Raw genomic sequence first — 17,192 nt, 5'->3', positions numbered from 1 at the left:
AATTAATCCTCTTTTTGTAGGTTCTGAATTACTAGTCTTTAATTTCTCCTAGTCTTGTTACTTGGTTTAATGGGTTGAATTTTGATCGAGTTAAGAGAAATTGCGAGTATCAGTTAGGTTTCTAGGCATTAAGATCAATTTTATCCTCAAGATGAAACTGGTTTCAATGAAATGCTTGCAGTTTTAATAATTCAAATAGAGAGGAACTTCCACAGTTCATGGTAGTACTATCTTTGCATTATGGGAATTAAATATAGGAGGTCAATGGAAAAGGAGTAAGTTTGGAGATTATACTGATGGTATTTTTCTATAAGTTGCTTCTTCATATCATTTGGTCTTTCTTTGTGTCCTTGTATCCCTTAATTTTTTTCCTATTTAAAATTCAATTCTTCTTTAGGGTTGGTCAGCTTACATATGGGAACCCTGAAAGGTATATTTTTATGCATTTTAAGACATGCATCTTTCTACTACATCCTTTTTTTGTTTTGGTATTTGGAACTGTAACTTGGCCTATCTGGTGTAACTTAACTTTCCATTCATTTTATTGAGGCGCTCAATTTAGAATTGCCAGTTCAAGTGGTGACTTTATATCACAAGGTTACATCATATCTTTATAAATTCAAATATCATCAGGAAAGTTTGTTCCATAGAACTTTGGCTCCAAAGCCTCCAAATTGCATCTTTTGTGATGATATCCTCTCTGTTTTTAGTGTTTTGCCATTTAATATCTTAAAGGGAATTCTTTTTCAGGTGTAGATGCTCCTCAATTGGACCATACTCTCAACTTTTCTAGACCATTTGCAGGGGTTGGAGTTCCTGGGCCTGCATCACAACCTCAAAGTATATGGACAAAGCCAATATGGGAAGTCCCACCTCCTGGTACCAAAATGCCGCCTTTGAAGGTCTTTCGTCTGACAAAAGAACTTGTCAGCCACAGAGTGAAAGATAATATTATCATTGTAACCTTTGGAAACTATGCATTCATGGATTTTATCATGAATTGGGTTAAACGCTTGACCGATCTTGGTCTTTCTAATTTTCTTGTAGGTAATTTCATGAAACTTCAAGTGTGCAACTCAATACAACTTTACCCTATTCCTGCTATTCAATTCTTGTGGTAAAGAAATTCTGTTTTCTTTTTATAGGTGCAATGGATACGAAACTTTTGGAGGCCTTATACTGGAAAGGTGTTCCAGTATTTGATATGGGCAGTCATATGAGCACAATAGATGTTGGTTGGGGTTCACCAACATTTCACAAAATGGGGAGAGAAAAAGTTATTTTGATAGATTCCATGCTGCCTTTTGGCTATGAGCTACTGATGTGTGACACAGACATGGTTTGGTTAAAGGTATGTTTTGATTTTTCCTTTGGAGCCTACCACTGCCTTGTTTGCATGATTGTTTGTGGTTTGTCACTTATTAGTGTGAATGAACTATTTCTGTTTCTACCTATAGATAAGAAAAAGGAAAAGAAACTAAAAAATGGTCTTATTATAAGCTGGGATGCCAAGAGTTTCTTCTTCCTACTCACTAATTCAGTTGTCCAAGTGTAGATAAATTTAGTGGGTTCATCAGTCAAGGATTTGCTTTTTGTTTTTCTTTCATAAAAGTTACTATATTAGATGTAGAATCAAAACCCTGAAGGTATTTTATGGTGAATTGCTTCCCGAATAAAATTGAAAGATGATTAGTTCATTGAAACCTCCTTTCAAATAAATAGGTTACCAATCCCTTTAATAGTCTACTCAATCATGTCTTGAAACACATTCAAGGTGAGGGCCAAATCTAGTGTGGGTAAGATTATTTCTATATGGGTTTCCCCATAGTAATCGATACAATCTATACCTTTCTTTCGAAAAAAAAGAAAATACAATCCATACCTTATTTTGTTCAACTGTTCATGGTTAACAATTTTAATGAAGTAAGAAATAAAGAAAAAAAGCCCTATTTTTGTAACATCTCCTGTGCCATCTTAACTATTCAGAAGATATTAGAATGACAAACAATCTCCCAAGAATTCTGTCTTTATGTATAGTTTCTTTGCTGTTCTGCATGTGGATCATCACAAGATAAGTTTGTAATGGATAGCTGTATTTCAACTCCTCTTTTTCTTGTATTACCTCTACCTTCCACTCTAGATTTTCCTTTCTGATTCATCATTTATTGCTTGTCTTTTCCATGGAACAGAATCCTCTCCCATATTTTGCTCGCTTTCCTGAAGCAGATATCTTAACTTCAAGTGATCAAGTGGTGCCAACAGTTGTTGATGACAGGTTGGAAAATTGGCAACAAGGTGAACATTGCATCAAAAACTTGATTGTCCATGCATGGTACTTTTTAGTTCTTTTAAGTGCTTCTCACAACAGATAATGTTCTAAGTTTATTCAACCAAGGAACATTAACCTAATTTGTTGTAAACATTAACACTTACCAGTTTAAGTTGCTACATAGAAGAGGAAATCAGTATACATCATGCATCTTACATCTTCTATGTGAATATGAACTCTGGTTTCTGGTTCCCCTATTAAATGTGAACTAAACCTATGTAGGTTCTCCATCACCCATATTTGTGTATGACCTTTCTGGTTAGATCGTCCTGCCAAAGTAATTCTTGGGCAGAATCTTCCTTCCCATAATGTTACGATCCATTTGTCCCACATTAGTAGTATGGGATGCTAATGTGAGGTATGCCACATCGGTAGTATGGGATGCTGTTGTGGGATATATAGTTGTTGGGTTCCCTCCCTCTAACAGCTAGCTTTTAGGGGTGAGTTCTCCTAAGGCATAACAAATGGCATTAGAGCCTACACTATGCCTCCCAGTTGCAATCGTGCGGCGCAAGTGGTGATATTGGTATTGCAGTGTTCAGCCGGGAATAGGTGGATTAGTGCAAAGCCAGCCTGCGTGGGCATCGAGACTCTGCGGAACATGGTGGAATGTTACAATCCATTTGTCCCACATTAGTAGTATGGGATGCTGTTGTGGGATATATATGTGCTTGGGTTCCCTCCCTCAAACAGCTAGCTTTTAGGGGTGAGTTCTCCTAAGGCACATAACAAAGTACTCCCTGTCGAGGTTTTTGAACCGTCGTTGACCCAGACGGTCGGACTGTTCGGCCCAGGAACCATCCAAGCAACCGGTTCCATTTTACCTAAAACCCGGTTTTGGTCAAAAAACATTGAAAAAGTCAACAAACTGTTGACCCGAGCAGTCGAACCGTCGACCCATTCAATGGTTTTTGACCGTTTTTTAATTTTTAATTATTTTTTTAATTTGTTTGTCAGAACGGGCCGTCTGTACGAACTGGACAGTCAGATGTTGACCCTGAAACCGGTGGCCAGAATGGTTCCGTTTCCGGGTCATTTTTTAAAATGTTGCTCCCTGTAAATAATCTTTTCCTCTAACAGCAATGACATATCTTCTGGCCCATGTATTGCAAAGCATGATCTTGTGTATATGCTTGAATCTGATGCTTTATGTTTTATCACCAGTATTTTTGACAACCTCTTCTGTAATACTTCATTTTGAACTTGGTCCATGTTAGAAGACCATTAGTTAATTTAGGGTCCGTTTGGTTCTCAGTCAAAATTGGAATCGAAATCCTCCAGAATCAGAATGGTCCATTCCCATAGTCTGTTTGGTTCAGACAGGAATGGGAATGGGAATCAGAATCAGCAGGATTGGGATTTCATTCCCAAGGGAGGGGCAGGGCAAATGGGGGAATTCCCTTCTGGAAGGTATGGGAATGGGATTCCAATTCCGCCCAACCAAACAGTTGGAATCGAAATAGCCCATTCCAATTCCGATTCCAGACCCCTATTCCCGCAAACCAAACGGGGCCTTAGTTCAATACACTTTTTTAGCTGATATAAAAATTTATCTATGTAATTTTGTGTTGGAAGGGGGGTGTGCATCCACATGCATGTATACAGAAACTTTTGGTGTCAGTCTGACATCTATCTTGGGAATGTTGGAGATTATTTGAGTTTTTTAATTTATTCAATAAAAGTGTTGTAAATAGATACAAATTAGAGAATAGAAAGAAGAGGAAAAGAAGAGGTTGATTTTGAGAGAGAAAAAAACGTATGAGGCCTGTGGCCTCTGATGTTTATATTAGTATTCTTCTTACAAGAAAGTAGCTAGAATACCCCTGGCCCCTGCTTGTGCAAAGCACAAACATGCCTAGCTTGCCTAGATTACGATCAAATTTAGGCTTTGCAACACCTTTGTTTATTAGCTAGCTGGAGATCATACTTGACAAATGGGAATACACTTTACCAAAGAACACTGTTTCTTGAATGAAATGACAATCAACCTCAAGGTGCTTCACTTAGTTATGCTAGATAGGGTTATGTGTGCCATTAATTGCAGCTTGGTTATCATAGTACAACATCAGTGGTTTGTCATAAGTAATGCCTAACTCTTCAAGTTATCAACATAGCCAAAGATTCTTGGAGACACTGTGAGCCATTGCCCTATACTTTGCTTCAGCACTTGACTTGGCAACTGTGAACTATTTCTTGCTCTTCTAAAAGGCCATTACCCAATGCTGGTCCTAAGTATCTGGGGTCTTGGGAGGGGTAGACTGGATACAGGTCTAACTTTTGACATTTCTTGCTCTTCTGTAACACTAAATTTTCCACTCAGAAAAGTACAATTACCAAAAGTGGAACATCTATCATCAATTGAAACTTCAAAATAAGCATCAGTAAACACCTCTAGTGTCTTGTGATTATGGCAGGAATACAACTCTCCTTTGCTTGGACTTCCCTTAAAGTAAGCAAAAATCCCATTAGTAGACAACAAGATGTGGACAACTAGGAGCATGCATAAATTGGTTTCCACACTCACTACAAAAGATATGCCTAGTCTAGTCATATGAAGGTACAAGAGTCTCCCAACTGACCACTGAATTTCTCATAATCCTCCAGCAGATTACCTATAACCACTATAAGATCATCATGGTAGACAATTAATTTCTTTGTCTATGAACAAATTATGATCTTGTTGAGTAATCAATTTTACTGCAAGTGAGTAGTCTTAGTTGTAATGGACCTACTAACCCTCTTATTTATTCCTTGCAACTGTCCCATCAGGGGCAATATTGCAAATTCAGTACAACTAAAATTTATTCTAATAAAAGTGATTAGGGGATTGGGAGATCAATTAGATTTCTCTAGTCCACCAAACCCTTTTTTCTTCCTTCATCTTGCTTCTATTCTGAAATTTTCTCCTTTTTTCTACCATTAAACCATAGTTAATCTCAGTATTTTTCAGAGTAGCCCAAAAGCTACTCTCTCCAATATGAAATGTCAATCCACTTCAATATGTTCTGTTGTGTCATGCTGAACTAGAATATGGGCTATATCGATACCGCTTGATTATCACAATATAGCACCATTGACTTATCATGAGCAATGCCTAACTCCTCAAGTGATCTAAGCCATGGTAGCTCTGACTCTCCATGGGCAATCACCCTATATTTTGCTTCTGATAAGGACCTTGCAGCTACTGACTATTTCTTACTCCTCTAAGAGACTAGATTACTGGCCACAGGACTACAATATCCAGATATAGATCTCCTGTCGTCAACATAGCCTGCCCAATCTACATCTATATAAGTCTCTATTATCATGTGTTCATGATTAGCAAAAAGAATTCCCTTTCCTGGAGTTCCCTTTAAATAACACTAAACCCTCTCAGAAGCTGCTAAATGAATGCCTTTGGGAGCATGCGTAAATTGACTACTCACACTCACAGCATAGGAAATATCAAGTCGAGTAGTGCAGAGGTATAATAGCTTCCCCACAAGTGTCTGGAACAGATTTGATTGGAATTGAGTAAGGCCAACTCTCTATAGTGCATCTCTAAAACAATCAAACTAGGATCATGGGATTGCTTTAACCATATAATGACTTATTTAGCATATAAACCTTACCCTTTTCAGAATTATCAAAAAAAAAAAAAAAAGAACCTTACCCTTTTCAGCATCACCTTAGAACCCTCAGTGTAAAAGCTGTAAACTTCTTGTAAGTCACCATTAAGGAAAACAAATAGATATAGAGGCCACAATTAGTTTACAATATTAGAGAAATGTTTCTACACAATTTTTGTATATTCCATCTTTTTTTAATTTTAGTAATTTCAGCTAAATGTTTTTCCAGAAATTCTGTGAAAACTTGAAATTTTGTCTAAAATGTTTCATCCTAAAACCAATTGATTTTATAGTCGACCCAATACAAAACTGAAAATTTCCAAGGTTTTGTGAAACTTTTTTTATTTTTTGTAATAAAGTAAAAATTTATTTAAAGAAAAAAAAAAGAAATTGTAAGGAGAGTGACCAGTAGTCACCTGAGAAAGAAGAAAAAGAAATTTTAAGAGTATTCCAGAACCAAGAATATTTATCAGTGGGTGCTGAATTACCAAAGCATCTATTTATAAAATCATTAAAAATATGGCTTGTCATTACCAGAACTTTTAAGTTACATTCTTCTTTTTCTTGGATTTTTTTTCAACCCAATTCACATTTTGCGGTTTTCTGATTTAATTTTGTGAAACTTTCCTGTTATTCTTTCTCCATTTTGTTTGTACAATACAGCTGGTGCTGCTTACAACATTGGAATTTTCCACTGGCGACCAACAAATTCTACCAAAAAACTAGCAAAAGAATGGAAGGAGATACTTCTAGCTGATGAAAAGATATGGGATCAGAATGGGTTTAATGAACTAGTGCGCAAACAATTGGGACCATCTGTGGACGAGGAAAGTGGACTTGTATATGCTTATGATGGAAATCTTAAGTTGGGAATTCTCCCAGCAAGTATATTTTGCAGTGGACATACTTACTTTGTTCAGGTCAGAGGCAGTTACTTCATGAATTGTCTTTCTAGATAACCACTTATTTCTTTTGTCATTTTTTTTTCCTGCATGAAAAAATAGAAAGAAAAGAAGCCCACAAAAATGGGGCTTCAAAGAGCCTTAGTGTGAGTTACCCCCAATCCACCCAACTCTCTTAGTCAAAAAAATCTCTCTCTAATTTGGTGCATATGATAAACAATAGCCCACCGAACAAATTCTTTTTCAATTGCTCTCTTTTATTTCATCTATAACTAGTTCCTTGCATGGAATGATTGCACATCAGTAGGAAAACTTCCTAAGCCTTTAAGCTACACTGGCAGGCCATGCATCAGCAACTCAGATTGGAACCATATGCAGTGCATACAACCTTCCAGTATGCAGGTACAGAAGGAAAACGTCACAGATTACGGGAAGGTTTGGTTTTCTATGATGAACCAGAATATTATGATTCACCAGGTAATGTCTTTTCTCTAGGCACTCACTCTATATCTTGTATATTAACATATGTTAGAGTTCGTTCTTTTGAAATGGTCTATGCATTTGCTTCAGTGGGTTCAGAATCCACAAAATAACCCTTCCACATACCCTTTTCTTTCTGGCTCAATCTAAGATATCCATGTAGCTCATTAATTTAATTCAATGTATCTGTCTCCTATTTTATATGTATTTCCTCATTGCTGACATTAATTTAGTGGAGGCCTCTTAATCTTTTTCATCCAGTTTTTTATTTATTATTTTTTTTTGATAAGTAAATACAAATTTTATTAAATAGAAAAGAAGTTACAAATGAGGGTGATGAGTCATTACCTGAGTACAAGACCATCTTTCAAACTAGATAACAAGCTCCACAGTACATATCTGATACCCCAGGACCTCTCCTAACCCATTTCCAAAATCCTCCTTTACTAGCTGACTGAATATAAATTTGTTTTTCCACTTAATATAAATTTGTTTTGTTTAATAATTCAGATATAACAAGGTGAATACTGAGAAAAACACACTACATCTCTCAATTCTTTCCCTTTCTCTATCAACCCCCATAAAAAGATATCCTACTTCAGCAATGATTTCATATTACCAACATCCCTGTTAGTAAAATATAGAATTCAACATGGGTGGCATTATGTGAAGATGGTGGCATATCCCCCTGCCTGGGGGATGACCAAACAGCAGGAATATAGGAAAGATTATGAGAGGATACAGTTGTCTATTTGTTGAATCTACTCTGATCCCTCATTCATGTGAGTTCCATTTCCTCAAAATCATAGATTTCAGATCTCCAAGAAGTGTAAGAAAAAATTGTGTTAGCCCCAGTGTTAATGAAGTGTTAAATTGTTGATCAATTGATCAGTTGTGGACCAGACCTACTACATCACTAATAGTTTCTCAATCCACATAACACAGTTCCCTGGGATGACTAAGCATCCACTAGGTTCACTACTTGACCATGAAGAAGTTTTATTTGTCTATGTTTTATCTCTGATTATTTAAAATAATATAGTATATGCTTTTTTTTTTATAATTGAATATAGTCTATGTTTTTGTCAACTCCAAATAGTTGGAGTTAAGGCTGAGTTGAGTTGAGTTAGTAGTTATGCTTTTATTTATTTTTTATAGGCATTTGGTTGCTTCAAGTATTTGTGATGGAACATGGTTGGCTGATGGTATATAAAATAGAAATTAGACATAAAGATGAAAGTGGAAAAGAGATTTGTTTATGTTTCGTTCCAATCAGTGTTGATAAAGAGTTGCTACAAACAAGTAGCATACCAAATAGTCAAAGGTTTCACTCTTTTTTTTTTTTTGATGATTGTCAAAGGTTTCACTTTTCTTTCTTTCTTTCTTCTTTTGAAAAGATAAAAGGCTGTAACTCCATATCCTAGCATATCTACTCTGGCCAGCCAACCAAGGAGATTCTGTTAGAGCAGAACCTTCTAGCTGTATAAAGATTGCATTTGGGGAAGTCCTTGGGGTATAAAATTGTAATGGTGAAAGTCGACTAAAAGATAGTTGTGGTGACAATAGCGAAGGTCTATGGAAGTACAACATGTTATGAGGGAGATAAAACAGTTAGCATCGGAGCTAGAATCTACCTTCTCTTGGGTGCAAAGATCAGCCAACAGCTTGGCTGATGCATTAGACAAGCAAGGGGTAAACAGGGATCAATTATTTTGGGCACAAATGTAATATAAACAGTGCTTGGGTTATCGATAGTTAACCAGTAAGCTTTATGGGATGCATGCCATTGTATATATACTCCATTCTGTTTTTTAATCCCTATAAAGCACTATAGTTACTGATAAAAAAAGTTCACTATCATTCTTTTATTGCATTATTATTATTTTTTATTGGAATTGGCAACGTTTATTAAGTATTTCATAAAATAATTACGCATCAAACAGTCCATAAGTGGAGTGATGATCCCATAACATATCCACTATTACAATACAGTCCAAAAAATTTCAACCCTAGTTGATCCTTGTTTAGCTAATGCATCAGCCAAGCCATTGACTGATCTTCTAACCCATTTTAAATCTGCACCAATTTCCTTGGTAAGACTCCACATTTCTCTCATTGCTTACCTATGAGTCCATTCTTTTATTGCATTGTTTGAAATCTATATTAACTCATGGGATAGCATCAATATCTTAAATTTATAATATATCATTTTTTGGTCAACTAATCAAGAGCTTATGTACTGACTATTCATTGCATTGATGACAGAAGTGAAAACAACTAGTCATTGTTTCACCATATTGATAACTGGTTGGTCCTATTTCAAAAAGAACTTTCGTTCCAAATGTGTCGGTGATATTTTGTCTGTGTCAACAGATATTTTTTTCCTTAAAATGAATAACAAAAACAATGAAGAAAAAGAACCTACAAGACAAAGGAAAAAGCAAAAAAAAAAAAAAAAGAAAAGAAACAGAGAAAAGAGACATTAAATAGACATTACTATTCAGATTGACCTCATAGGTGCCTATTTTTTGGCTAAGAAGAATCCTTCTTGGCATCTGTCATTTTCAGATCACAAGACTGTAGAGAACACTGATGTGGGCCCCACATTAGTGGTCCCCACTGTGTTTGTAGGACAGCATGTGTAGTTATTTGTTTTCAGTTATAGTAGTGTCGGTTTGGGTCAGTTTGTTAATTCAGCTGTTATTTATTTCAGCTTTTATTTACTTTATTTATCATGTAGGTACTAAGGGTAGATCTGTCCTTTCCATTATGTACTGAACATAACCTATAAATGCTAAGAGAGTGGCGGCGACAGATGTGTTTGAATCTGTCTCTCCTTTCAACTCCTTGTGTTCTCCTGTTTCTCTTCTCTTCCTTCTCCTCTCTCTCTTTTCTTCTACTTTTGCAAACTTAAAATCTATTAGGATTCAAGACTGATTACAGTCTTGATCTTCTACTTGGTATCAGATCAGATTTCAGATCAGATTTGTGTTGGTTTCAGATCAGATTTTAGACCTGCATTGATTTTACTCTGTTTTCTGGTGTAGTGGCTCTAACAGTTTGTAGCCACTGGTTCTTAACCAAAGATGGAGTTTAAAGGTCGGGGAGAAAGTAGTTTTGGAAACAACGGTTGTGGTAGTGTATCTGAAACCGGGTTTCAGTTTACAACTATGAGATTTGATGGGTCAAATTACTTGGAAATGGCTCAATCAGCCATGATGGCTATTGGAGGAAGGGGAAAATTGGATTACCTCTTGGGAGATGTGAAAGAACCTTCCAAGGAAAACCCAACATACACCAAGTGGGTTCAAGAGAACTATTTGGTTATGGCATGGCTGTGTAATTCTATGCAGTCACATATCAGCCGAAATTACTTCTGGGCAAAGACAACCAAAGAGATATGGGATGTTGTGAAAGAAACCTATTCCCAACCCCTTAATGTTGCTAGAGCCTATGAACTGAAGTGTGAGGTGAACAACCTTAAACAAGGAGAGAAGCCAGTTTCTGTCTACTTCTCTACCTTGAAATCCTTGTGGCATGAGATTGACCATCTAGAGACCCTTGAGTGGGAGAGTCCCAAAGATGCACAGAATCACAGAAAGCAAGTCAAGACAAATAGGGTATTTGAGTTTCTGGCCGGTTTGAATTCAGAATATGACATTGTGCGGCAACAGATATTGACAAGAGATAGTGTGACCTTTTCTCAAGCATACTCCCTGGTGCATAGTGAAGAGACCAGGAGGAAAGTCATGATGCAGCCTCAACCCCCTTTCCCAGCCCTAACAGCTATTAAACCTAAGTCAGGGGGTGATCCAGAAAGGGACCGGAAGAAGGAAGATAAACGGGACCTGGTATGTGAACATTGCAAAAAACCCAAGCACACAAAAGACACTTGTTGGAAGCTACATCCTCACTTGGTCCCAACAAAACTAAGAAATAAAAAGGGTAATGCTCATGTGGCCGTGAACACTGATTTGGCATCATCATCAGGCACATCCCTAGAGACTTTAGCCACTGTCCGGGCTGCCCTCATACAGTTGGAAAGGGAAGTTGGGAGTTCAGCTCAGCCATCTCAGTCACCATTAGCTCCTGCCACATCAGCATTTGCACATTCGGGTACTCGAGCCTCAGTTTACCATGCTTCAGCTCTAGGTAATACTAACCACTGCTGGGTAATAGATTCAGGTACATCTGACCATATGACTAGCTTGCCATCATTGTTCACCTCTTATCACTTGTCCTCTGGCCGAGATAGAGTATCCATTGTTGATGGATCTCTTGTTCCCATTTCAGGCAAGGGTGACATCAAGCTATCGGATACTATCTCTTTATCTTTTGTCTTGCATGTCCCTAAGCTTGATACTAACTTGTTTTCAGTCAATAGTATTACCAAACACATGAACTGTTCAGTAACCTTTTTCCCTGACCGTGTGTTTTTCAGGACTTGGAGACGAGGAAGGTGATTAGGACTGGCCGTGAGACGAACGAGATCTATCTGCTTGGAGAGAGTTCTCGTCGGGAGGAGTCAGTGGATAAGAAGTCTTTTGTTTCTCAGTCTGTGATTTCGGTTATGCTTTGGCATAATCGATTAGGTCATTTGTCTTTTAGGTCTTTGAAGAGTTTGTTTCCTACTTTATTTGAGTTTGTTGAGTTGTCAAAGTTGAGGTGTGAGAGTTGTGAGTTTGCCAAACATTGTAGAACCTCTTATTCTGAGTAATAAAAGGAGTAATTCCTCTTTTGATATTGTGCATACTGATGTATGGGGGCCATATCATATCTCTTTTGTGGGTGGGTACAGATATTTTCTACTGTTTGTTGATGACTATACCCGCTTTTCTTGGGTCTATCTTATGCGTTTTCGGGATGAGGTTCCTGCTCTGACCCAAAACTTTCATCAGATGATTCTCACTCAGTTTGGGGCCAAAATCAAAGTCCTCAGATCTGATAATGCAAAGGAATACTTTGCTAAGCCATTGACCTCCTACCTTCTTAGCCATGGAGTTATTCACCAGAGCACTTGCCCTTATACACCACAATAGAACGGCGTTGCTGAATGGAAGAATACCTCCAATGTACCTATTCGCTTATGGGGTGATGCTATCCTCACGGCAGTATATCTCATTAATCGGGTTCTTTTCTGGGTTCTTGATATGAAAACCCCTTTTTTCCCTTCTATACCCAGACAAGGAGTTGTTCATTGTTCCCCTTAAAACCTTTGGTTATACCTGTTTCGTTCAGCTTCTCGGGCCTCATCATTCCATGTTTGAACCTAAGGCCTCCAAATGCATTTTCCTCGGTTATGCACAAACTCAAAAGGGTTATTGCTGCTATGATCCGGTTTCAGGGAAAAGGTTTGTCTCCATGGATGTCACCTTCTTTGAGGAGACACCCTATTATCCTAGGGTTTCTCCTCATGGGGAGAGCAGTGAGAGTGGGGCTGTTTTGAGTTTCTTTCCTCAGGGGGAGCGCAGTGAGAGTGGGGCTGTTTTGAGTTTCTTTCCTTAGGGGGAGCGCAGTGGGAGTGGGGCTGTTCCTTTACCTATTCCACTGGGTGATGAAAGCTGTAGTAGTGAGGGTGGTTAGAGGGATCAGGAGTTGAGAGTCTATCACAGGCGATGTAGGCAGGTTGATCCTAGTCATTGGCAGTCCTGGTTAGTTCCAGTTTCTTCTACGGCTCCAGATCCAGAGCCTACTGAGACACCTTCCACTATTGCCACTTCCCCTCTTGTGGATGACCTTGATCTCCCTATTGCCATCTGCAAAGGGAAACGACATTGCACCACTTCTACAGCTCACAGCATCTCACAGTTCTTATCCTATGATCACCTATCTCCCTCTTATTGGTCCTATCTCACTTCCATTGCCAATGTCCCTATTCCAAGAACAGTGCAAGAAGCCTTATCAGTTCCAGAATGGAAAGATGCAATGCATGTCGAAATGGATGCCCTGTTGAAGAATAATACTTAGGCACTAGTTGATCCACCAAAAGGAAAGAAACCGGTGGGATGTAGATGGGTGTTCACTATGAAGCATAATGCTGATGGCTTTATTGAAAGGTACAAAGCCCGGCTAGTCGCAAAGGGGTTCACCCAGACTTATGGTATAGACTACTTGGAAACCTTTGCCCTAGTAGCCAAGATGACCATCATCTGAGTTCTGTTATCCCTTGCAGCAAATCATTTTTGGCCCTTGTTCCAAATGGATGTTAAAAATGCCTTTTTGAATGGAGACTTACAGGAAGAGGTCTACATGCAGTTGCCTCCTGGATTCTATGATGCAGAGACAGGTAAGAAGGTTTGCCGACTGAACAAGGCATTGTATGGTTTGAAGCAGTCACCTAGAGCCTGATTTGATAGGTTCAGGTTAGCCCTTGGAAAGTTTGGTTATGTACAGACCCAGTCAGATCATACACTATTCATCAAGAGGGTGGAGTCCTCTCTGACACTACTTGCAGTATATGTTGATGATATTGTGGTGACAGGAAATGATAGCCATGAGATTGAGTCCCTCAAACAACTCCTTCATCAAGAGTTTGAGGTGAAAGATCTTGGTGCACTACGGTACTTTCTGGGTATTGAGGTTGCTAGATCCAAGTAGGGGATTTTTATCTCTCAGAGAAAATATGTTTTAGATTTGTTGGTGGAAACTAGAAAGTTGGGTGTTAAGCCTGTTGATACACCCATTGAACAAAATCACAAGATTAGTGCAGAGGGCGGGGAGCCTCTTGAAGACAAAGTTATGTTCCAACGGTTGGTTGGAAAACTCCTATATCTCTGCCTCACTCGACCAGATATCAGTTATGCAATTAGTGTTATTAGCCAGTATATGCATTCCCCTAAAACTTCTCATCTTCTTGCGAAAGAGAGAATATTAGCATACTTGAAGAGATGCTCGGGTAGAGTATACTGCTCAAGAACAATAATCACATGAGGGTGGAGGTCTATATAGATGCCGATTGGGCTGGGAGTGTTGATGACAGAAGGTTTACCTCTAAATATTGTGCTCTTGTGGGAGGTAACCTTGTCTCTTGGAGGAGTAAGAAGCAGAGTGTTGTTTCCCGCTCCAGTGCTGAAGCAGAATACAGGTCAATGGCTAACGGAGTGGCTGAAATCTTATGGCTGAGATCACTACTTGAAGAGTTGGGTATTGACTATGAAAAGCCCTTAATGCTGTATTGTGATAATCAGGCAGCTATTAATATAGCCCACAACCCAGTGCAGCATGACAGAACTAAACATATCGAAGTTGATCGACATTTTGTGCGAGAGAGGGTCACATCACAAGATGTGTGTCTTCCGTATATCACATCTAATATGCAGCTCGCATACATCCTCACCAAGGCTATACCAAGGAAGAAGTTAGAGACAGACCTATCCAAGTTGGGAATGATAGATATCTACTCCCAACTTGAGGGGGAGTGTAGAGAACACTGATGTGGGCCCCACATCAGTGGTCCCCACTGTGTTCATAGGACAGCATGTGTAGTTATTTGTTTTCAATTATAGTAGTGTCAGTTTGGGTCAATTTGTTAATTCAGCTGTTATTTATTTCAGTTTTTATTTACTTTATTTATCATGTAAGTACTAAGGGCAGATCTGTCCTTTCCATTATGTACTGAACATAACCTATAAATGCTAAGAGAGTGGTGGCGGCAGATGTGTTTGAATCTGTCCCTCCTTTCAACTCCTTGTGTTCTCCTGTTTCTCTTCTCTTCCTTATCCTTTCTCTCTCTTTTCTTCTACTTTTGCAAACTTAAAATCTATTAGGATTCAAGACTGATTACAGTCTTGATCTTCTACTAAGACAAGTGTTCGAAGTAGAAGCCAAATACTAAATTTCTTTTTCCTTTTATCGTATGGAAATTGATTTTTATTATAGAATTAACTCAAAATGGAATGCTCAAATAGATAATAAGGCCTATCACTATCAGCAATAGACTACTAGAAGCAAACCCACACAAAACCCAAAAGCTAAACCTTGAAAGCTTGATAATAAGGGCCTTGTGCCACTATATGGCATACTCCTTCACACTTTTGCATCCAGAGAGCCCCTCTTCAGCCCCCCCCTCCCTCTAGAGTATGACCTTCTGCCTCTAGACCTCATTTCCCATTACCTCTTCTACCATGCTTGATACCAACTGAATTAGCACTATCACCCCATTCTCTTGTACACTCTTCTGAGTTACGGTTGATTGATTAGGAAGGGCATGACCGTGTAAAACGTGTGAGATAAACAAAGACAACCCATGACTTGTTGCTGCATTGCCAATTTAGTGCTTACATGTGCACATTTCCCAGACATGTTTGGAGTTGGTTGTTTTCTTTTTTCCAATATTTGTGGATGCTTTTGTTTGTCACTTTGTTGGCATCTGAAGATGCTGAGAAAGAGATGGACTTTGTGAAGCGTCTTCCTTTTGCTATCAGCTTATCCATTTAGAGAGAAATAAGCGACTTTTTTTTGAAAGAAATAGAACCCAAATGCCATTACCTTAAAGCAAATTATCAGGATGGTTTGATCAGTTGAATAGAAGCTCTATTACCTTCTTTTTTCCCTCAATTTTCATTTTCACCTTTTTCTTTATAATAGTGCCAATTATGTGCTTAAAGTGTGTTAAAAGTGAACCAAAACCCTCTGTGTGTGCAAGTGCATCTACATAAACCTATGCTCTAGTTTCATCTCTATTTTCTCCAACTAATTCCATACTCATATCTATTGATCAAAAAAAAAAAAAAAGAAAAAAGAAAAAAAAACTAATTCCATACTCAATAGTAGAAAAATGCACATATTCTTTTCTTCTGATCAAATAAACTCTTTTAGTTGCATGCTAACATGTCAATGGAACCCATGCAGGAGGTTTTTTGTCATTTAAGCCATCTATCCCAAAGAGACTGTTGCTGGAGGGGAAACATGACGTTACATCACACTTTTCTCTTGTTAATTACCAAGTAAGCATTTATCAACCTCATCTCAATGGATTATGTTACATTCTGTTTAACTTCTTGTATATTGAACTTCACTAACTTTATTGGAAATGGTTATTCAGATTAAAGAAATAAGAATAGCTCTTGCCATTGCTTCATTGCTGAACCGTACATTGGTGAGTATTTGCAAGTCACTTTCACTATGAAGTATTTTTCTTAAGAATCTATATGCTTCACCTAGTATGAAACCTTATTTTCTTATGTAGGCAAGACTACATGTCAGTCATGCAATTCCATCTTTATATAGACATATAGCGGCAGTATTTTATAAAATAATGGGGTTATTTTTTGTTCATCCTTCATATCTGTTTTTTTTTTTTTTTGGGGGGGGGAAAGCAAAATATTGAAATTTCATTACTATCAAAAGAATCCCTGTACAACTAGTGGCTGTAAATTGGGAGAAATACAAAAAAACTTTCTCAAACCTTACAAGAGTACTATCCCTTGACTGTTTACAAAAAGACTTTCAAGTGCAAAAAAAGGTACTAGAGTTTCTTCCTTCAAAGAACTTATGTATACCCAACCAAGAAAATAACAATCCAACTACTTTTTTGAAACTGAATCAACTGAACATTGCCGATTGTGGAAAATTCTTCCATTTCTTTCCTGCCAAATAACCCAGAAAAAGGCTGCCGGAATTAAACTAAATGCAACTTTACCTTTTCGAGTCAAATCCTCTTGGTAGCAAGTGATAGAAAGTTTCTTTTGGTAAAGTTCTTTGGAAGTTGATTGTTGCCACAAGATTTTATCTCAAGCATAGTAAGCATCTTCCAAATATCACACAACGCCATACACAATCAGTATCCTAGGGAGATCAACGTTTCATTAGATTCAAGCTGAAAATCTTTAAAAAAAAAAGAACACCAGGATGAGAGAGAGAGAGAGAGAGAGA

The 17,192-nt window shown here is 37.9% G+C and overlaps 1 protein-coding gene across 4 annotated transcripts in view; it reads left to right on the top strand.

Annotated features, from left to right (window-relative positions):
• Positions 1–17,192, top strand: part of XEG113 (xyloglucanase 113) — a 35,963-nt gene that overhangs the window by 485 nt on the left and 18,286 nt on the right. For 2 of the 4 annotated variants that reach the window (XM_088976541.1, XM_088976543.1), the window contains exons 2-8: positions 751–1,047; positions 1,146–1,351; positions 2,190–2,295; positions 6,601–6,857; positions 7,181–7,316; positions 16,170–16,264; positions 16,363–16,416. In XM_088976541.1, the coding sequence (XP_088832667.1) occupies positions 751–1,047; positions 1,146–1,351; positions 2,190–2,295; positions 6,601–6,857; positions 7,181–7,316; positions 16,170–16,264; positions 16,363–16,416 (1,151 nt within the window). The remainder of the gene's footprint in view (positions 1–750; positions 1,048–1,145; positions 1,352–2,189; positions 2,296–6,600; positions 6,858–7,180; positions 7,317–16,169; positions 16,265–16,362; positions 16,417–17,192) is intronic. The other 2 variants (XM_088976542.1, XM_088976544.1) reach the window with 1 other exon arrangement.

This window comes from Nelumbo lutea, chromosome 3 (assembly GCF_056320005.1).
Source record: "Nelumbo lutea isolate HS-2025 chromosome 3, American lotus-T2T, whole genome shotgun sequence".
Taxonomy (NCBI): domain Eukaryota; kingdom Viridiplantae; phylum Streptophyta; class Magnoliopsida; order Proteales; family Nelumbonaceae; genus Nelumbo; species Nelumbo lutea.
Note: the sequence above shows the minus strand (reverse complement) of the source record. Positions and strands in the feature narration are given on the sequence as shown.